The sequence below is a fragment of the Xiphias gladius genome, chromosome 17, assembly GCF_016859285.1.
Source record: "Xiphias gladius isolate SHS-SW01 ecotype Sanya breed wild chromosome 17, ASM1685928v1, whole genome shotgun sequence".
Lineage (NCBI taxonomy): Eukaryota > Metazoa > Chordata > Actinopteri > Istiophoriformes > Xiphiidae > Xiphias > Xiphias gladius.
Window position 1 is genome coordinate 16,920,934 of NC_053416.1, and position 22,034 is coordinate 16,942,967.

General features: G+C 39.6%; 1 protein-coding gene across 3 annotated transcripts in view; it reads left to right on the plus strand.

Moving 5' to 3' along the window:
• The window catches only part of LOC120802267 (serine/threonine-protein kinase PAK 3), a 39,008-nt gene that overhangs the window by 14,218 nt on the left and 2,756 nt on the right, over positions 1-22,034 (plus strand). For all 3 annotated transcript variants that reach the window (XM_040149885.1, XM_040149883.1, XM_040149884.1), the window contains 10 exons: positions 12,464-12,657; positions 12,778-12,878; positions 14,303-14,456; positions 14,561-14,598; positions 17,485-17,547; positions 19,024-19,176; positions 19,264-19,438; positions 20,064-20,127; positions 21,507-21,555; positions 21,653-21,765. In XM_040149885.1, the coding sequence (XP_040005819.1) occupies positions 12,486-12,657; positions 12,778-12,878; positions 14,303-14,456; positions 14,561-14,598; positions 17,485-17,547; positions 19,024-19,176; positions 19,264-19,438; positions 20,064-20,127; positions 21,507-21,555; positions 21,653-21,765 (1,082 nt within the window). In that variant the 5' untranslated portion in view covers positions 12,464-12,485. The remainder of the gene's footprint in view (positions 1-12,463; positions 12,658-12,777; positions 12,879-14,302; positions 14,457-14,560; positions 14,599-17,484; positions 17,548-19,023; positions 19,177-19,263; positions 19,439-20,063; positions 20,128-21,506; positions 21,556-21,652; positions 21,766-22,034) is intronic.

Below are 22,034 nucleotides of genomic sequence, written 5' to 3' on the forward strand. Positions count from 1 at the left end.
GAAAGCTGAGCTATTCTGCCTGGGATTCTTCCACAGCCATCGGTGGTGGAGGAGGATGGAAGGGCTGGCTACAGTATGAGGTGAATGTGTGTCTCCCCATCACATCCGCTCATTTAGATTGTGCTGTCAGAGCTAACACACAGGGAGCGAGAGATCTCCTCTCCCAGGAAGCGCAGTCATCCTCCGGTTTGTGAGAAGCAGGGCCTGATGGGAGACCTGTTGTCTGGCTGTCGTGTGAAGAGGGATGTTAGGGAGTCATGTCAGTGATCGAGGGAGGGTGAGATGATAGTAGAGGGGAATTGGGGGATGGGATATTGAAGGTGCTACTCCCCTCAAACATTCGCCTGTTATACTGATATTGATACATGCTCTTCCGATCACCACTAATCTATCTGTCAAAACATGCACACCATCCTTCTTTCACTGTGTTCATCCCAGGGCGTCCTGTGCCTACTGCTCTATTTTTTGCATGGAAATATTAAGTGGCTAAAACATAAACTGTCCCTAACTGCCACCATCATGGCCCCTCCTTTGTCCTTTTTCACTTTAAGAGCATCATTTGATGAACTAAACTGTTGTTTTTACTTAAAACTCATTGGGAATTTTGTCAGTGCATAAAATAGTTTGTGCTAGTACAGCACATGACACAGCACTGGTCTTGGCAGAAAAGACACCAGGCCTACAGTAGTAATCTAATGCAGTGTCACAATCAGACAATCAGACAGAAATGCTGTGATATACCATTAGAGTAGAAGTGTTTGATATACAAACGCCCTGCCGTTCCACTGATCTGTGAAACTGTCGCTGGATAATTGGCCTCCACTCTGGGCCTTAGACGCAATGCTCCAAATGCCACACACATTATATATTTATCACACCTTTATTTACACAGGTCTGTTAAAAGCTTTGTATTTTCTATGTCTATATGGGTTTGTGCAGGGCTGCTTACCATCACTTGAAAGAATTCATACTATTGTCTCTGCATAGGTTTCATGCACCTCATGAAAATTTTATATGTGTGAAGACAAAACACAGACAGAAGCTGTTGCCAGTCAAAATGTGATGATGTGACTGGTCTGATAGACTGTGCATTCTGTATTCCTAAAAATAAAAGTAAAACTGCACCTTTCAGTATTCCATTTACAGTGTAGACATGTATTCTGAGGCAAAATCCAAGTTTATTGTAGCTTAGCTTTGACGCAAGTGTTATCACAACTGATGATCGACTAACCAAAACTACCATTGATTTTATTTTTATTAATCATATAATTTCAGCGAACAAGCAGCATTAGATAGAATGGCCCTGCGAAAATGAAGGGAGGGAAACATGGAGAAATGAAATAATTTAATCATCACAGGAAAGAAATACATAGTCTACACTTAGATTGTTATTTACAGTAGCTTTCTTTGAAGACTCTGTAATAGACAAGGGTGTGACTTTTCCTCCTACATTTTGCATAAATAATGAATGATTTTCCCTTAGCTTGATTTGTCAGGCAGGCATTTTGCAATACTATAAAAGGTATTGTTGAGGAGCTTACCAGAGCCTTCCTATCTCTTAGGATCATGGATAAATGTACTAGTAGATTTTTAATTTTCATTTGTTTTATTTATGTTTTTTAAACGATCATCTGCCCAGAGAGGTGAATAAAATTAAAGAGTTATTATCTAATCTGCCACCACATGTAACCATAATTTGTCCTGCACCTTTATTTAACATGGTCATAGAAGACAGATAATAAAAGTAGCAATCATTTTGTGCACTGAAACAATGTAAAACATTTCTTTTTTCAGTACGTCTGCCTGTTTGTCTCCTTGTGTATTAGTGTGCCGTTCTGGGCTTCCCCATGTTTTCCGTTGGCTAGTGTAACCCAACACACACAGCTTCTCTTACCTCACCTCAGCTAACAAAAGCAATAGACACAGGACCTCATCTTGGCCTGTAGCCGGCTAACTGGGCCCGCTGAAATATGATAGTAGGACACACACACGCAGACATACACATACAAGTAGGCCTCCATCTGTTGAGGACTTAGTCTGGGTGAGTTATGTTGCTATTGTTAAGTGGAGTTATCGTTAAGGACTCTTGTTGACAGTTTAGAAATGTGTAGTGGTCTCATGTGGGGTGTTTGTATGTGTATGCATGTGTTTAAGGGCATAGCTGTCTAGAGCGGAGCAGTAGTCTTGTGGTAGGTGTGTCAGGGCTACAGTCTGTGTGTTGTGGATTAGCATGTAGGATTGGAAGCCATCTGGCCATTTTGTCTCAGAAAGGGGAGGGGGGGAGTAAGTGAGAGAGATGGCTGGAGAGAGACAGGGGGAGAGAGAGAGAGAGAGAGAGAGAAAGAGACAGAGAGAGACAGAGGAAACACTCACACACTGACACATTGACACAGCTCCCTCCGTAATCCCCCTTCTTGATGTCTGTTGCTACTTAGAATAGGGTTGCTTGTCTGTGTGTTTATCTGTCGTCTGCTTGTGTGCATTGCAAATATAGATAGTCCTTGTGTGACTCGTACTGTTTCTGATGTATCAAACTCGAATTACAAACGGGGCTTCAATATAGGCAAAGGCATGTCTTGAAAAATGAGAAATCTCGGATTTGAGATTCCAGAAAGTAAGAGGTGTTAAAGCCTTTACAGTAAGATGATGCAATGGGTGAAGACGTTCCAGATGGAGAGAGACTGTGGGGCATCAAAAGATGAAAGGTTACAGAGGAGGACAGGGTTCAGGTGGTTTAAGAGATTACTAAGTTTCACTGTGTCAAGAGTTTGTAGAGAGTTGCAGATGGGCATCTGAACTTGAGTTTGTTTGAAGATGAACAGGTTTCACAATGTAAGATGTTGGAGGCTATCACGCGGGAAGAGTTTTCAGGGAATGAAAAGACTGCTGATGGCCTCAGATGTGCTTTACAATGTGACTGTTTCATTTATTCTTTAAAAACAATTGCTTTAACTGTAATAAATTCACATTTTGGACCTCTTGTGATGGATTTCTCTTCTGTTATGTATACGCTGTATTTCTCGAGGTTAGAACTTCACATATGTTCCAGCAGCATTATCTAAATTGTTGGGGAGACTTTAATTTCAACTGGGGTTTGAATGCAGCAAACCTTGTGTTTGATTAGGTCTGTCAGTCACATAAAACGATTATATATCAAAGATAGTCCATGAATTACTGAAGTCACAGTTTTGATTCAGCTTTATAGAAAAGCTGTAGCTATAACCACATGGTCCAAGTTTTGTAACTCCAGGTAGAAGGGAATTACTCATCTGTCACAAATAAATAACACCTTTTAACTGAAGATCATCCACAGCACTGCTGACAAAAAGTAGATTCAACCCAGAATAACCTGGAGGTGTTCAGTTTCTTTTCACAGCTAGTTGCCGTGAAGTATTGACACAAATATTGACACAAATATTAGTCTCATGGCAGCATTTATGCAAAGTCATAATGGAGTTATATAAGTCTGGCAGGGCAGAGGTTATTAAAATTTAATTCAAAGACAGTTGTAATTGTGAGAGAACAGTAAGATAATATTATGTACAGTATAATTGTAGAACATGCCACAGAGCCAGGCTTTTTAGATACACGTGGAGACACACAAATTAAGTTTTCCTCAAACATGAAAGATTTTCCACAAAATCTCAAAACAGTATGTTAACTGACCTTGCATGCATACAAACATTATACATTCCTGGAGAAAATGCAGTAGAGAGGGACAACATGTACACACCCTCATGCCCTACAGTGGGTTTGTTTTAACCCTTTCAACTTGACTCAGAGAAGGTGCACCAGCTGGTATGGCAGGAGGTAATCCACTCCCCTCTCTGCCCCCAGCTGGCACTCAAACATGCCCACCCATGCCACACTAATACAAAAAAAAAGGTTTTTTTTGAATTGAAAAAAAAAAGCATACATTACAAAATGAGCTTACCTGTGCTTGGTGCTCAAATCTTTATTGGACGGGGAGCGGTCAAAGTATAGTTTGGTCCAAGAGTTAATTGTAGTACGTCTTTGCTCGTCTTTTGATAATATGAAACCAAACCTAGTAGGTCTGTCTGACGGCTTACAATTTCTCATGCAATGCAAGTTCAAGGAAACTCAGAGATTCGCACAGTGAGGGAGAACGGCTGGGAACGGCTGAAAACCTGTCAGTCGTATCAACCACAGGGAACCATCAGTGTCTCTGTTTTGTCATCGTCAAAACTGAAGGCTCGTTACTTCCAGTGTATTAATTCCATTCATGTATTCAAAGTCACCAACATACAACCTTGAGAGTAAGTTGGAATGTCAAAAGTGTTGGGCATGTTCAAGGTTTTAGGCATCGCTGTGGACTAGGCGCATAATTTTTATTTGCACTGTCTTTGGGTTTTCCTTCTGTTTTCTTGACGTCTCCACTACCAACCATCACATTAAGAAAACAGACCATAAAAAAAGCTACCAAGCTGTTGAGTTGGTGACAGAAACCAATAGACCAAGCCAAGAGCAACCACAACCACCTCTGCATCAATCTTGTGTCTATATTTTAGACCTGAGAGAATGCTCGTTCATGATTACAATTTCTTAAATCTTGAACATAAGTGCAGGAGTAGAACCTTAATGCAAAAATACATCAAAATACTTCATATTTCAAGATGGACTATCAAATGTGCTTAGAAATAAGGCATCTCATTCTGTCAGGCAGATTAGAAAAGCTATCATAACGTAGTAGTATAATAAATTGGCTCTGTCAGGCAGGAAATACCCATCAAAATAAACTACTGGTTATGGAAATGTACTTTGAATAAATTCAGGCCTTGTCTCAAAACAGACAACCAGCCATATAAATTAGCTTAAAAATAATGTATCTAATTTTATCAATAGCTTTTGTCCACTTGACAGAATGAGCTACCATATTTTTAAGCACATTTATACTACTGGTAGTCCTTTTTTATGGAAATTCCCCACCTGACAGAATAAACTGCTTCACTTTAAAGCACTTTTATTCCACTGGTAGCTCATCCAGAGAGAGCAGCAGCTCAACTGTCAGAACACGGTGCACAGCAGTTTTGTCAGCTGTGACTGTTATATAGTGTTATCTCTTGCTTTTACTTTAATATTGTTTACTTTTGCTGCTAACGTATCATTGCTAAAAAAGGAGTGTGCCCACAGCAATTCAAATTACCTCGGAAAACACTTACCAAAACTATTATTTTGAGATGTTGATACAAAAATCTTTTGAAAGTGAGAAAACCAATGTGACAGGTTTAAGACATGAGGGCGAAAAAAGTGTCTGTCTGATATGAGAGAGCAGCACTGGGGCGGGTTCACCAGAACCTGATATTAAATGACAGAGCGAACTCTCAGGCCCCCACAGCAGGGGGGTTTGGGAAAGGATGATGCCTTTTAAAATGAGACTCGTGGTGGATTGTAGTCTGTGGGGAATAAATGGGTCCTGAGTGTGGCCTAACCTGCCTTTTTCTGCTTTGTTTCGATTATGAGAAATGTTATCGCACACCCTGTGAGCAGAGGGTTACCTAATAGTAAGTAAGTCAACCAGGGAGATATTGTGCGGTAAGACCACTGAATCCTTTGAATCTGGGAGAGTAGGCTAATTAGTGTGACCAACTGAAGAGAAAATAAGGCAGGTTTTTATCACCATGCTTTTTCAATCTCATTAGTGTTGTTGCTGATTAGCATTGGACAAGATCAATGTAGAATTTTAACAGTCAAACAAAAGCTGGATTGCAGTCATCTAATTTAGATTAAATGAGAATTGGATCATAAAATAATGGGTAATTTTAAAGCGGATTACTGATAAAACAACGTCTCAACTCAAACTGCTCAACCTGAGATATGTGGTGGATTAGGTTCTGTGCAGTTTAGGACCTTCATTTGTCTTTCATCTTTATATCCATGATAGACAATTCAAGTTTTGTAACTGCTGTATGACCCAGTTTAATTGCAGTGCAATTTTTGTGTAATATTTGCAAGGAAATTGAACAGTAATGCACAGTATAATAAGAATAAAAGGTGAAAAAAGTCACCAGTATGCATAAGCTCTAATAACACTGGGTTATCCAGACTTGCCTAGACAATCCAGAAAAAAAACTGATGGAAGCAAAACAAGATCACAGACAGACATCTGGGTGGTGGCTAATAATAGATCACTGGTTACTGATTAGGGACGTTTATACACTGTGCTGTGTGTAAAAAAAAAAAAAAAGGACTGGATAACATCACAACAATTGCTTGAATAAAATGAAATGTTTGTTATCAGGTTTTGTCTAGAAAAAAATCTAGGAAAATACACTGTATGTGAACTGATCTAATGGATGGACATTTAATGTGGAAGAGCAACTTTTGCATCCATTTAGGTTTGCCTTTGATATTGTGTAATCGTGCTCTAGTTGGCATATTATGAACGGGTATAAGCCTTTTATACCAACACGATTAAAAGATGTGCATGTTCAACATTTTCATGGCTTTTCCCCAAGGCATGTGTATCAGCTAAAAATAGAAGCTGGAACAAAAACTTTGATTTTGAATTTTTTGTTGAGTAATGAAACACATGATTCCACTGCTGAGAGGCGATTAACAAGCAATGAAAGAAACGATTTTGCTGTCTGTGAAAGGGGACAACAACTGCATGTTCAACCACCATTAATATGTTATTGAGTTTATATATATATATAATTATATATTATATATGTGTGTGTATATGTTTATTGAAAGAGAGAGATGTTTATTAAAAACCTTTGCAAAATTGTAGCAAAAATGTTTCTAAAATGCAGCTTTCCCCGTGAAAATTATAACAGCAACATCTGTACTTAAGGTGAGCTGAGCAAAATGTATTTTTGTAAGTTCTGGAGTTGAGAATAAACCTACACATCCCTGTTTCACCTGCCACCTGTTCTAAGAAAACAAATGAGGTAGTTGTGACTTGTCCCTTTCATGAACCAACCATTGGCAGCTGTATGCAAAGCAGAGATACTGAGTTTTGCAGGAGGGGGACCAAACCAAAGAGGTGGAGCCCCATCAGACAAAAGCTGCTATGGGAGAATTTTTTTATAGCACAGCAACCACAGTCACAGTCAACAGTTCTATGCTACAGTTGCCAGTGTTCTTGATGTTTTGGAAATTTCAGGTTTAATGTGTGTTTTCTGTGTTTGTCATACTTTATGGTATCACAGTGTCACTAATCTACAGATTAAGTATCAACCAGTGACATTTTTCACAGATAGTCACCTGGATTTCTGATATTGACTTATTCTATGTTCACTTTTTGAGCTTTAGAGGTGCTTGCATGCATCTTGTATCGATCTTCTAGTATATTTATTTATACTTAAGCAAAGTCCAGGTCTATGGCTGGATGCAAACTCTGGTACATGCCGGGGTGGGATCAAAAGTCCAAAGAAGTAAAATGCTTAGTCAAATGTTATTACAGTATTCTCAAAAAGACCCTTTTGCCTTATATTTAATTTAGATATTTTTATAAACTAAACAAAAACTAAAAAACTAAAAAAACCCACACATTTTCCTTGAGGATGCCGTGGCATGTTTGACCACTTGAGGTTTTGATCTTGTGACCATACATTCTACTCATGTCCCTTTCAGTGCCCTTTTAACAGAATTGAACACCAAACTCCTCCTCCTCCTCCTCCTCGCTCTCCCTCCATTTGAAATTAAAGGGGGATGGCACTGCGTGGCGTCTACACTGTGGCTTTGTGTGTTTTATTCTGACCTTGACAGGCCAGCCATGTGAGAGACGAATGTTTGTGCAGTAACATGTTGACATCTGTGTGTCGTCAGCCTCCAGTGCTTTAACATCTGGGCGAAGTGTCAGTTTTTTGTTGTGTTTTCAGATTTCCTTTGTGTTGGTGTGTGTGTTTTGTGTTATATGATGGTTGTCAAGTGAACTGATCTTGTCTTTCTGTCTCAGTGGTTATAAAAACACTCTACAGTGGTCAGTAAAATCAAGATAAAGAAGATAACAATGGTAAACTTTGGAGAATCCCCCCTTCCTCCTTATCCTTTGAATGTCCTCTAGCTGTCCATCCCATCCAAGTAATCAGCATCCTTCAAAGAAGCACAGCCAGAGCTAAAGCCAAGTCAAACAGAGAGTGTGTCCTAATCAGGGGCATGAAGAGCCAGATTTATGGAGCCCTCCCCCCACTGCAAAGGCCATTACTGGGCCGCCATTGGCTCAAGATTAGAGTCTCTTCCTGTGTTAGCCATTCAAATTCAGCATTAATGTTTGAAAGAGCAGAGAAAAGGCCTGCTCTTCATGGATAGATTAATATTTTATGGAAGACAAATGTGCAAACATCCCCAGTTATATCTGAGTACAGTTGGTGTGTCTTTGGTGGTTCGGTGTGTTTTTTGGACACTTGAACATTCTTATAATGCTGTCAAAATGTCACGTCCTACCAAAGCAAGCCAAGCAGAACGAAGTTAGGGGCTGTAATTTCTGGCAAATTAGCATCTTTTGGATCAGTGTTACAGCTGCAGTTTTCCAAGTTTACATTTACGCTATAAAAAAATCCAGCAACTCATGAATGGTAGAAATGCTCTCTTTTTTTCCCTTGTCTGCTGGAGTAGTTTAGCCTCATATAAGACCATATACAGTTTCAGGCAAAAGGCAGACATAGAGTTGATTTATGATGTAGAGAGACTAGCCTATGTGTGTTTCAGAAATAGGAGCTGCTTGTTTCAGGGACAGTGCAGTCACTGACTGCTTGCCTGCTCGTCAGTCTGCACGGTAAATAGGTCAGTGTTTTATGTGAGTGAAGAATCAGTAATGTCTGGGCCTCCATGAATTTGCCATCTTTAGCCGTCTGACTGCTCCGGAGCCGGCAGTCAGGTGATTAGCCAAAAGCCACACAGCAGTGAGGACCAGAGTTAGAGATTTATAATATAGAAAATCATTCGGTTCCTTGTGGTTTCCGCTTGTATTTTTCAGCTGTTGGCACAGACTCTCTCTGTTGCTTGATATAGAAATGACCGCAGACGCTGAAGAGTTTTTCGGCCTACATCATTCAGCCACGCTGCTCTCCAATGGCAGTTGTTCACTGAAATTATCATATTTATGAGCATGCGCTAGACCTTCACTGTTTTATGTGAGTGTATTTCGGGTTGCATGGTCCCAAGGAAGACACGAGAGTCCATGAAGCAAAGGAGTACAGTATGAAACACCCGAGAAACCTAAAGATAATATCAGTTTCATATTTAAAGGACTCAAAACCCCTTGTCACGTCGTCATTATTTGGTGTTGCAGCCACTGATTTTTTTTTTTCCACTGTATTTGCTGGCCAGACCTGTGACCTGATTGATTAGCTCCCAGTTACTGTTGTCCAGTTCTTCTTGTGCCACTTGCACATGTTAGTGAATACACTTCTGTGCATAACTATGAAAGCTGTATGACAAACTGTACCTGGCAGCAATGTGTTCACAAGATTATGTTTATGGATTAACAGAGGCATCAGTCACAGCTGCATTAGTCTCAACAGGACAGAACCACGTGTATGTGCCTTTGTAATGAACTCTAGACGAGGTGGATATATGTAGGGGATTACGAATGACATTTGAATGCTTTTTAATGCAGTTGAAAAGCTGAAACAGTTACAGTAGGTGTCTTTCTCTCAGTGAATAATCTGCTATGATTTCTGGGGATATGAATATATTTTTTTTATTTTTTAAAGTTCACATTGGCTTAAAATATGATATGCTGTGAGCTACCTGGTATCAGCTAATAAAGGTTACATTTTATTTCATTGTTATTTTGTTGATCATGTAGCCTCAATCCATAACTGGCGTTTTAAATGAACCCTTAAAGAGCATTTTGAAGCCATTGTTTGCCAGCACGGTGAAAATAGAAGGCTCAACTCTTGCTCAAATGGTCAGTTCTATACAGCATACCCTAACCTTAGCCCAGGTGGTGCAGTATTAAGCCGTATAGCTAAATAATCCCTATGATCCTTTAACTAAATTTGGGCTCATTTTGTCAGCTGGCACACACTGTAAGGCTTCCCACAAGTACCCACAATATCTCCCTTGTTGCCTTCACAATTTCCTGTTGCTTTTCTCCTCTCAGGTGTTATGACAGCCATGTTGTCTTGTCAGCAACTCCCTGTTGCTATAGCCTGTCAACTTTGTGACATTCCTTTATACACTCCGGAGTTCTGCCGGGTTTTGTTGTTGCTGACACGCCTAACCTAAAACCTAAGAGAACCTGTTTGCTGCAGGTGTCTAGACTCTCACCTGGAACTCACCCAGCATGGGAGAAACTGCCAGCAGGCTCAGCCCCACCGCCAGTACTATATCACATACCAGCCAGGAAATACACCGGGAAAACAATCGTAAAAATTTATTAGTACATTAAGACCATAAAGTGTTTCTCTGTAGCTGTCTGGTTATGTAAAAATAGCGCGTGCCCTCCAGCTAAGATAGGTCAACATCTAACTTTTATTATTATAGTTAACCAAGCTGTCAGGAGTGAGTCACCTTTTCATAAATCTGTCCTGGGAAGGAATAAATCAGTAGTTTCTCATGGGTACAGCTGATGTAATCAGTGAGGCTTTTTTTCACATGTTTATTTTTATCATGCTACACACTTCACTGTTGATGTCACTCTCTTGCTTGTTCAGTATATAACTTGTGCCCACCATTTGCTGCATCTTTAGACTTAGATAGGACAAAAAAATGCATCTACAACAAGCTCTGATACTGAAGGAAAGCACTGTACGGGCAGCTATCTAACAAATAATTTCCTGCAGTGATTATGGAATTGTTTATCTAGTTGAAAAGACCACAGTGCATTTTCTCTGTTAAATTCTCTTGTTAAGTGAAGCAAAATTCTTCTTATTCTCATCATACGAGAGCAGAGGATTGTCAAATATTTTGTCGTCTGGTTCATGAATATAACATTAAAAACAGCCTAATTAGGCATTATTTCGTATTTGTTATACTATCCGAGGGATAAAAAAATGTTAGATTAGATGATACACTGCTCAGCTGTTTTGGAGTCCAAATCGTACATAAACCTGTAGTTATCCAGTAGTTAATAAGGAAAAGACAGAATCTACGTTAAATAGCTTGGACAGGTTATCAATTGCCTATAAAGACGTTTATCAAAGAAGAGGACAGTAATTAAAATACCCATCAGTTAATGATTGCGTTGTTTTGTATTGGACATACAGTATAACAAGATCTATAGTCATAAAGTCACTGCAGAGCTGTAGAGACAGTGAATGCGTTCTGAGACATTCTGAGTATTGGTTCTGGTTGTCCTGTTCAAACAGGTTCCTGAGGAAATTAAACATTACTGACAAACATGTTTCACAAAAGGGCAAGTATCTTTTTCAAGATTTGAGGCAGCAGAAGGGAAAGCACAGAAGTCTTGTGTAATAATGCCATTACTGTAGACACATCTGACTAAATCATGGCTTCTTGTCATGTCACATCGTTCTGCTAATCTAATTACCTTCATTCAAAACCAGCTCTTTTGGAAAGTTAACAAAGAGTCGGGTGTAACCAGCCAGATTTTGTCTTGTGCAGGCAATGGTTATGTAAAATTGTAAAGGCCACTGTGAAGGCACATGTGTAGTTTGTCAGAGGAAGCGCGCGCTGTGTAAGAGCCAAGGAGGGCTCTTTGTTTGCTAATGTAGGTCTACACTAAGGGGGCGGCCTGGATGGCCCGCTTTCTGGGACGGTTGTGCTGCACATCACATGATGGGCTTGGCCTCAGGGTGAGGCAGTGAGGAAGTCTAAGATGTTAGTGGGATGTGGAGATAGAAGATGAGAGGATGAGTCATTGGAACGTTTACTCTTGCCAGTCTCTTTTAGAATCAACCTCTAGTTACCGTTTTTGCAGCTGAACAGACCCACTGGACATCAGACTCCACCTCTGTTCCAAATAGCCTCCATTTAAATAGCAAAGGGGAACACGATACGTATATAGTTTTTTTTTTTTTTTTTTTTAAACATCACAATGATAACCTTTAAATGTAAATAATATCTAAATCTGCTGTGCAATGTATCAGAAATGTTAGCAGAGGACTTAATTTTAGTAGCTTCTCTGTATTATATCATCGTAGATTTAATATCTTAGTGTTTTTGGATTGTTGGTCTGGGAAAGCAAGCATCTGAAAACGTTATCCTGGGGTTTGGGTTTTCTTATGGCCAATTTCACCATATTTTCTAAGCTTTTATAGATTATATTATAGTTATAGAATATGTATTTTGCTGTTGACAAAAACATTTCAATAAGCAGCAGAAAAACAAACGTGTGTTTTTCAGTTAAGTCCTTTGATATTATTGTATTTTCCACAATTGACAGGACTAAGCACTTGTCCAAATTCAAGGTCGGTATGTTTGGGGCATCCAGAGGGATTTTGTAACTTTCCTCACCTGTCACCGTCCCTGCTGATCTATAATCAGACTTTTTAACACTGAGCTCGTCCATCTGTCTCATTTTCTCTCATAGGACATTGTGAGTGCCACTAAAGATGTCTGATAGTGTTGATATTGAAGAGAAACCACCAGCCCCCCCCTTGAGAATGAACAGTAGTTCCCGAGACTCTTCGTCATTGAATCACGCCTCTAAACCACTTCCAATGGCTCCCGAAGAGAAAAACAAGAAGGTCCGCCTGCGCTCCATCTTCCCCGGGGGAGATAAGAGTGAGTATCCGTCGGCACGTCATTTCAACACTTTGATTGATTTATTTGCAATTTCCTACATTTGCTACGTGTAAAATATTACAAATCAGCCTGTAATCAGTTTCTGTTGGTCTCCTGTAGCAAACAAGAAGAAGGAGAAGGAACGTCCTGAGATATCCCTACCCTCAGACTTTGAACACACCATTCATGTTGGCTTTGATGCTGTAACAGGAGAATTCACAGTGAGTATCTCTTTCACCTGACAGTCAGCCATATTAAAAGGGATTGATATGCTTCTATAATTCTCCTCCAATGGCAAAGACCCAGGCACAAATTTCTAAAATCACAATTCCCTGAAGTGATAGAGTCAACTATTAATATTTTCCTCCACATGAAGTTGGTAATACAAGTGACTTGATTGACAATCACTCTATCTCCCCAGTCAGATGAAACCTGCACTGGAATCCTTTTAGCATTTCTTGGTAAATTACATTTTAGCTGCAGTTTCACTTTGCAGTGGATGTTTTAGTCTTGCACAAGCCTGGATAAACAATACCACGACATAGTACTTCCTTATGCTTTTATTTTCTCTGTTTGATATTTTTTACATTAAATTGACCGCGTGTTTTTGTCAAGTATTCATAGAGAAGATCGCAAAGTGTTTAAACTTTCTTGTTTTTATGCTTTATACGAACCCCAACCATCAGACACTCTAACCAGATATACTTTAGTAAATCAGGAAGAAATAAAACAATCTCAACATCTTTTTGACACAATCTATTGAGTGGTTCAATGCAACAGCCCAGAAGCAAGATTTATAAAACTTTTAATGTTCGATGTTTTTAACTTGAGCCCCTATTAAGTGGTGATTATTCAGTGTATTGCATTACATGCAGTATATTGAAAGATGCACTGTAGTTTAAATTTAGTTCTTACTCTATACTGTAGGGGAGGTTGTTGCAGTGTAAGTGCATTATATTGTATAAGTGTTGATGATAGTAATCAGTTACCCTTGAAGGGATCATCAGTAATGAGAAAAAGAATCAACATCATACAATAAACAATAAAATCACATAAACAGATATTCATGTACTTTAAAATGATTTTAATTTGGTAATAAAAATAACCATAAGGTAACACATGAATCCGAAATGGTTCCAAAATACCAGGAAAATTCTGTAACACAAATGTCTCGTCTTCTTCATTTAGCCAGACAGACAGGAATGTTTTTTGTTTCAAATAAAATAACAATTGAGCGCTTTACGACTTATCATTTCCCTCTAAAACCACCTGTACACTAAGGAATATGTACTCTAATCTATTTGACTTCCAAATGTGCAGCACTCAGTCCGTGACATCAGTAACAAATAGTTCCTTGTTCATTTGATAAGGTGTGTGTCTGTGACACATAGAGCCCCGTTAAGGCCGTTTTAAACGAGACCACTCTGGTTCTTTTATGGTTTTCTGGGAGGATACTGTAAAGCTGTAAAAATATGCAAAAGTTTACAAAGATGGCATGAACGAAACGCTGCATCCGTATCTGGCTGTGAGTGAAGGACTATTAACAACCCACGCTCTTTCCTCAAGACGAAACTTGCATATCGTAGCTTAAATGTTACATTTCACTTTAGAACTTGTAAAATTGGATCTCTGTCTATTTGTAAAGGGAATCCCAGAGCAGTGGGCGCGGCTCCTACAGACCTCGAACATCACCAAGCTGGAGCAGAAGAAGAACCCACAGGCCGTGTTGGACGTCCTAAAGTTCTATGACTCCAAAGAGACCGTCAACAACCAGAAATACATGAGCTTTACCTCTGGAGGTAAGCAACACCGGAATACTGATACCATGAAATAAGTTACCAATGAAAAAGACAAAAACATCTCATATTTATGTTAATGTCTCATGTTTTCTTTCTTGTTACAGACAAGTCGGCACATGGGTACATAGCAGCAAACACTCTGGTGAGTTGTTTTCTATCTAAAACTTACTTCGGTAAGTGTTGGTTATTTTTGTAAGCTTAAATCATATGTTTCATGATTTTTAAGAATATTTGTTAATAATTAAAAAAAAAAAATACCATACAATGATAATCTGACGAAATAAGTATATGCCAGTTAATAGTGCCTAACTACGATCATAGTTAGTTACTATTAACAACTGTGTTGTTAATGCTGCACTGCATATATTTTCCTCTTTAGACTGTCTGGTTGTTATTGTAAAAACTTTACAGTTACAAATCAACCCACTCGCTGGTTCTTAGCCATGCACCATCTCTCCCATATTTCATTGCTTTGGAAACTCTCTGAACTCTAAGTAATATATGGAGGGAAATTTATTTCTTTATGATTTAAACACTGTATCCATGTAAGAATTTAACAGGTAAGTTGCAGTATTATGTGGCTGTATTTCATCGTGTTGAACCTCAGAGCAGTTATACTAACTTTGTCTGGGAGTTTTTTGGGATCGACTGTGTTGCTCTCAAGCACATTCATTTCACAAAGACGTCTCCCTGTAATGGGCAAAATGTTTGTGTTCCCCTCTGGAGGCTCACCGTTCTGACTATGCGGCACAATCCCCTGAATTCTGCATACATGCCAGTCAGTTTTGCAGCTTGTGCACGGAAACGGTGACTGATGTGAGAGCTACTGCTGCTCATTGTTTATTTTTCCAATCTACTTAACCAGATTTTGAAATACCCATAGACAGGCTTCACTGTGGGCTCAACTGCATCTAGAAGGACTCCCGCTGTGCTGACCTCATTCCTGGCTTTGACCAGAGTAGTCTATGCTTTGAATGCCACGGCCTGTACACACTCAGCCGGGTGAAAAAGTGGAATCCAAGTCTGTTCAGTGGGATTCGCTGCCCCAGGCAAACTACACTGGGATCACTTCATGCAGGGCCATTGCTTGAAAGAGGTCTTTGCCAGTGACGAGCAAGCGGGTGTGGCAGTGAGTCTAAAAGGTTGTACGAGCCCAGTGAGGGTATTTGAGAGCATCTCAGCCTTGGACTGTTACAGCGGTCCACGGCTGCAGAGGTGGCTCAGCTATTGGCTAAGGTGCCACAGATTATATCTTAAGATTGGGTCACATTATCCGAGACAAACAGATCTGCAGGAGAGGTGCCTGTAACTGGTTTATAGAAGCAAACAGTCTCTTTTCTCAGAGGAACAGAAACCATCCTGAGCTACCTGATCCTCTCACATCGGCGGTGTTCTAAGATCAATTTTGTTGCCTCTTTATCGCTGCTTTAAGTGATCGGTAACTTGGTCTTTGTTTTTCTGTCCGAGCGTGACATGTGAGGAGTTTCCCATGTTAGGTCATCAGTTACGTCATGTGTTTGACAAACACCGAAGCTAAAAATCCAAGACCTCCTATTTGGTAGGAGAACTAAGCAGAAAAGCTCAAACGACAGCACTCATCTGTCAGCCAACAAAGACAGCCAGGCCACTGTTCATATAACTACGTTCACGGCATTGACAGTTTGTTTATCAGAGTGTGAGCTTTACCTCACATTGTACTTGATGTGTCATCTCTTGTGTGCTGTAGAAATTATTCCTCAACTCCACAAGAACCTGAGAATCTAGCATGGTTGCTGCATGGATGCTACAATTATGAGAAATGTCTCACGCAGTTTGGGTATTCTCACACAATACATGTGTGCCTTTGTAAACAGAGGAACAGCTGAATAATGATATGAAATGTATTTACAACACCTTAACAGTGTTGGGGAAATCAAGTCAGTATTGAGGTTTATATACTGTAGCAGTTTGGTATAATTTGTCGTTTCAAATATTTGATAATTCCGTCAGGTCTAAAAGCCCCATGGCTCTGACAGTCCAGTCATTGGTTTTCAGCTTCCAAATGTTCAGAAGTAAAAAACAACTGTAAGGACATGTTTAAGATACAAATCAATAAAATTTGCCATGCAAGCTGTAATGTTTTATTTGTTCATATTTGTCATTATTGTGATTTTGAATGCAAATGATTTTATAGTCTAATGGAAAACAGTATTAATCTGTTCAGACAAATGAAAGCAGTCACTTCATTTTCATCAGTGTTATGAAGCCAGTCTGTGACTGTTCCCTTTTATCAACAGAGAAACCATTTTCCTGTCTGAGTAACTGTTACGCCGAAGTATCTAAAACAAATATAAACAACACAAACACAGCAAACTTTCCTCACGTGGAATCCTGTGTTAATAAATAGGCATTTAACTTTTAAATTTTGAGCTTGTAGTCAGAGTGATTAGCACAAGATTGGTTTCAAATAATATAATAATGCAAGGTAACCTTGAAAACTGAATTGTTAGTTAAATCAAACTTAGTGATGTAAAGTTTCTAACAAAGGGTGGGCCAAAAAGTGCTTCACAAAGCAACACAAATACCGAGGAAAAGAGAGCTAATCCTAAATTTGAACACATCCGCCTTGTCAGTGGATGTGCTTATGTGTATGCTATGACAATAATTGAGTTGCAATCTCATAATAACCGCTGGATTGCATCTTTATCATGTGATGAGGAAATTCGAAAAACAGATGCAGGCAGATTAGATTGTCCCTATTGTAGCGTCCAAATAAAAGGTGACTAGAAGAACATTTTATAGAAGAAACTGTAAAGTGGAGAGGAAAGTAGGTTCTACGCTTGTGCAAGGAGAGTCCTCAGGTGGCATGATTTGTCTCTATCATGTCCTCTCCTCATGCTGTGTGTTAGAGGGACAATGTGTGGACTTTAATGTCCATCCCTCAGTAGCGGACCCCTGCCCTCCCCCCCTCCCCTGAAGTCCTCTTACTCTTAAACATTGTGTGGGTTTGTTTTGAGTAAATCCTCCCGTTCTCAACCTTCACATTCAGAACCGACTGCTGTCATCTGGGCCTCCTGTCAGCCTTAGAACCTGCAGCGCATTATTTGACAAGGTAACTCCTCCATATTACTTTCCACATGATGTATCTCTGCATTGGCTTTGAAGCTAAATTCCACTATTTGATCTCCTGATTTTGAAAATGCCACCTGGCTAATGCAAAATGCCTACAAATATTTGATTTTAGAGGCATCATCACTCTCTGTATTGAAATTTCATGGGCGTTATGATTGGATCTATTAGTTTAGGATCTCATAAATGTATTTATTTACTTCCACAAGAGCACCTCTTATCTTTTTTTGGACCGTGTCTGAAATGGCAGGGCAGGGGCGCATGCCACAGAGGGTTGTGATGACTGTCAAATTGCATGTATGAGCTCATATTCCTTACAATTCGATCCATATTGCCAATTATGTGCCTGTAACTTCATCACCATTGTAGACATTACCGCATGGCTCTGTAGAAAAAAAAACACATGGCACTGCTTACAGTTAGCCAGACACTCATTTCTGCACTGCAGTCTTGGCTCAGCCCTCCTTGGAGCAGGTCAGAGGCCCAGTATGTCTGAGTGAAGGACTGGGACTTTCCTTCAGCCAGACCCTTTCCTTTTAGTCACTAGAACTAAGCTGCACTAATTCATTTATGCATGAAGAAACTGGAAATGGATGAAATGTTTCCATTCCATAAGAGGCAGACGATCCAAGGCTAGCAGAGTTTTGGATGGGGGGAAATAAAGGCTGAGCATTTGGCATAATAAATATGTCTGAGGCATAATAATCATGCTTGTTAAAAGGTATCTTCCATATCAAGAGGATGTCTACAGTTCATCACTCTTTTGCACATACCTGCAATGTTGCAGCATGTTTTCTCCTATGGCAAAGGTGAATATAGAACAGTTTGTTCCTACTTAAAAATTCATTCTCATGATTGGTCCATGGCGCACCTGACCCCACCCCCTCAACTTTAAAACCCTCAATGAACTGCACTAAACGGCAACTCACGCTAACGTTTGTCTCTTTAGCTTTCACTTGACTCATAATGCTTTCCTCCACTATTAACAGAATTTAAGCTGATTCATTTTTGTTTTTGTTTTTTTTTTACACAAAATGTCACATGTACTATTCCAGCGTAGGGTATCACCACAAATTAACTGTATTTTGTTTATGTTGATCACACATGCTCCTTTTTCTGGCCACTTTTGACTTACGTGTTTATGTATATGGTGCATTCTTCATCTACAATAATCTGGATCTGTAATAGTGAATGATTGACACGATTTAAAAATTAATTCACCATCACTAGAGTGTGTATGAAAGACAGAGTCCTGTTTAACCTCAACTGGCCAGAACTCCAACTCTGTGCATGGCTGGTTTGGGGTTTGCAGGCTCTTTACTGAGGAAACAACTCATCAAAGAGAAAATAATAATTTTGTTTAATTTGGGGAAAAATTAGCGGATCTGCATCTTCTGTTTTTATGCCATGCTGCTGCGTGGCACATGCATCCAGACTCACTTACATCTCTACCCTCCAGGGTGCCAAAACATCATCAGAGCCCCCAATTGCTCCACCTGTATCAGAGGAGGAGGACGAGGAGGAAGAGGAGGAGGAGGAGGAGGAGGAAGATGAGGATGATGACGACGAATTGCCCCCGGTCATTGCACCTCGACCTGAGCACACCAAATCTGTGAGTTTATAGGGTGCGATTGGTGAAATCCTTCCGCTGCAAATGCATCTCCCTCTGCATTTCCATGACTCCTTTCTCCTCTTGCAGATCTACACACGCTCTGTCATGGACCCACCAAAGCCTCCCACCCCTGTGAAAGAAGTGTTGACTCCTCCGGAGTCGCAGGTCCAGCCGGAGAACACGTCCAACACAATGTATCGCCACACTGACCGCCAGAGGAAGAAGTCCAAAATGACAGATGAGGAGATTCTGGAGAGACTCAGTATGTGTCTTCAGAGCCACACGTTTTTATGTTTATCAGGACAGAGTGTTAGAAAGTTAGAAAGTCCAAATTAGATTTACTCTGTTCATTTATTTGTTTAGTTTTATTTTGATTTTGATTATTTTCAGAATGATCACAATCACCCAAAAATTGTAGAACGAAATCTCTTTCCAGGTTCAAATCCACACATGCCCAAAAACAACACTGAGGACATGACTTCAGTGTCCCTGATGTGTATCTGTGTGTGCTTGTCGATTTGTGGTTGTGTGTGTAACTTTATCAAATAATTCACTGTGTGGTAATTCAGAAGACAGGCTAGATATTCGATTTCCACTGGTGGTTTTCCACACATTACTTCCAGTGCACCAATTCTGTGTATTTAGAAGGATTATGCCCAAAAAAAAGAAAAAAAAATACAGGGACAAAGAAGTACTTTACCAGCATGCACCATGAAGTAGAGATGCATGTATTTAGAGCAGCCGCACTTTGAGGCAAGGTATGTCTGAAAAAGAAAGGCAGAAAAGGTTCTGCAGTGATGTTTTCTTTGTTTTTGTGTGAAGGCTGTCATGACGGTGTGTGCCCACACAAGCTCAAACATCATATATCTGTTTTCTCTCTGACTCAGGGAGTATTGTTAGCGTGGGGGATCCCAAAAAGAAGTACACACGCTTCGAGAAAATAGGACAAGGGTAAGTCCGTCCGTGATCATCAGCCAGTCGTCACGGTTATTGAAATAGAGCAATTTCAGGAGCAGTCAGTCTCACCAGGAGAGATGGAGCTATAGTGACCATTTCAGAGAGGCAGAGGGAGAGTTAGGTTAAATGACTGTAAGAAAAATAAGTACAGAGGAAATGAGAACTGTATCCTAAAATTGGCCAAGGGCCAGATTAGCTCAGCCATCTCTCTCTCTCTCTCCTTCCTTGTCTGTTTTTTAAGGCTGCTTCTTTTCTGTCACTCTCCCTTTTCACTACACATCTCCACACATGTCAACTCTGTGATTCTTAACTGTTTTAACATGCTCACTATTTCAACATTTGATCAGGAAGCCTTAACAGTAGATAACTGTCGATTTACTCTCCAGCGGGTTGTCTTTAACTTATTATTAAGCTGACAGCAGGAAAAGGAGAGAAAGAGGAAAAACTAGAGGCTTAAATGAAAGTTTCTGTACCATGAATACAAAAAAACAAAACAAAAAAACAAATAAGGTCAGAATGACTGCATATCTTTCCCTTGACCAACTATTGGAAACCATAAATTCCATGTGGATCCAGTATTTGTGCTCATCACTGCTAAGGTAATTCAATATAAATTAAGTTTCCATGGTGACATGAGCACATACAGTATGTTAATGAAGAACCAAAAAAAGAACTAAAAATCTGCAAGCCTCTGGCATTGAGTGTGACTGTTTTACACTGTGGTGTCACTGTGGTAATTTAGTATTTCATGGCATCATAAGGACTTAATTTTAGCTCGTGATATTTTAATATCCAAGGAATAAAGGCATTTAGCCAAGCCAACATGCTAACCCGTCCACTCAATCCAACCACGTCCTTCTATCACAGCAGAGTTCAGTTTCTCCTCTTAAGTTAAATCAAGTTATAATAGGCCAGTATGTGGTCTGAATATTAAATAACTAATCTGATGCATGTAATGTAAAATTGTTCTTGCAAAAATATAAAATTGTTCTTTCTCTAGATTAATCTGTAGAAACTAGATATATAAGTTGATCGCACTGTGTCTTTCTAAGCCTGTCTGAGAAAAAATTAGCATTTCTGTAGCTCCTGTAGTGGCAGCACAAAAACATGATCACCATAATTTTGTTGAAGTATATGCAGTAAGTCTCTTGAAACTTTTCATTAAAGTAGTCAATTTTCACTGCTACCTTACACTCTATAGACAAAATAGTAATCACATAATAACACCATTTGGTTTTGGTTCAAATCAGAGCTGTTGAATTGTGAATTTGTTGGATTTGATTACACTTCCTTATGATTATCGATGTCTATGGGTAATTTTAAAACACTTGAATGACCATTAACGTGATTTTGATCGTGCATTTTTTTTACAGAGCATCGGGCACTGTGTACACTGCCATCGACATAGCAACTGGCCAAGAGGTACAACATTCTCTAATTGTATATTATTCCTTTTTCCTTACTAAGCCACCAGGCTTACGCTTGTTCTGAGCTACAAATTCCTTGTCTGTGTTCTCAGGTGGCCATTAAGCAGATGAACCTGCAGCAGCAGCCCAAGAAAGAGCTGATCATCAATGAGATCTTGGTGATGAGGGAAAACAAGAACTCCAACATCGTGAACTACTTGGACAGGTCAGTTTTCACGATAACATGGACATAAAATTTGCTGCCACTGTATAAACCTGATGCTGAGGTCAAGACCGGTTATGGTTATTTTTGTTAAAGAATGTCATACTTCTGATCGCCAAAAAACCAAAGTGACGTCTTTAGATTGCTAGTTTAGTCCAACCAACAGTCCTAAAGACAATCAGTTTCCTGTCATATATAGTCGAGAGAAAAGCAGCTAATCCTCACATTGGAGAAGCTGAGACCAGCAAATGTTTTTGCATTAATGGAGCCAC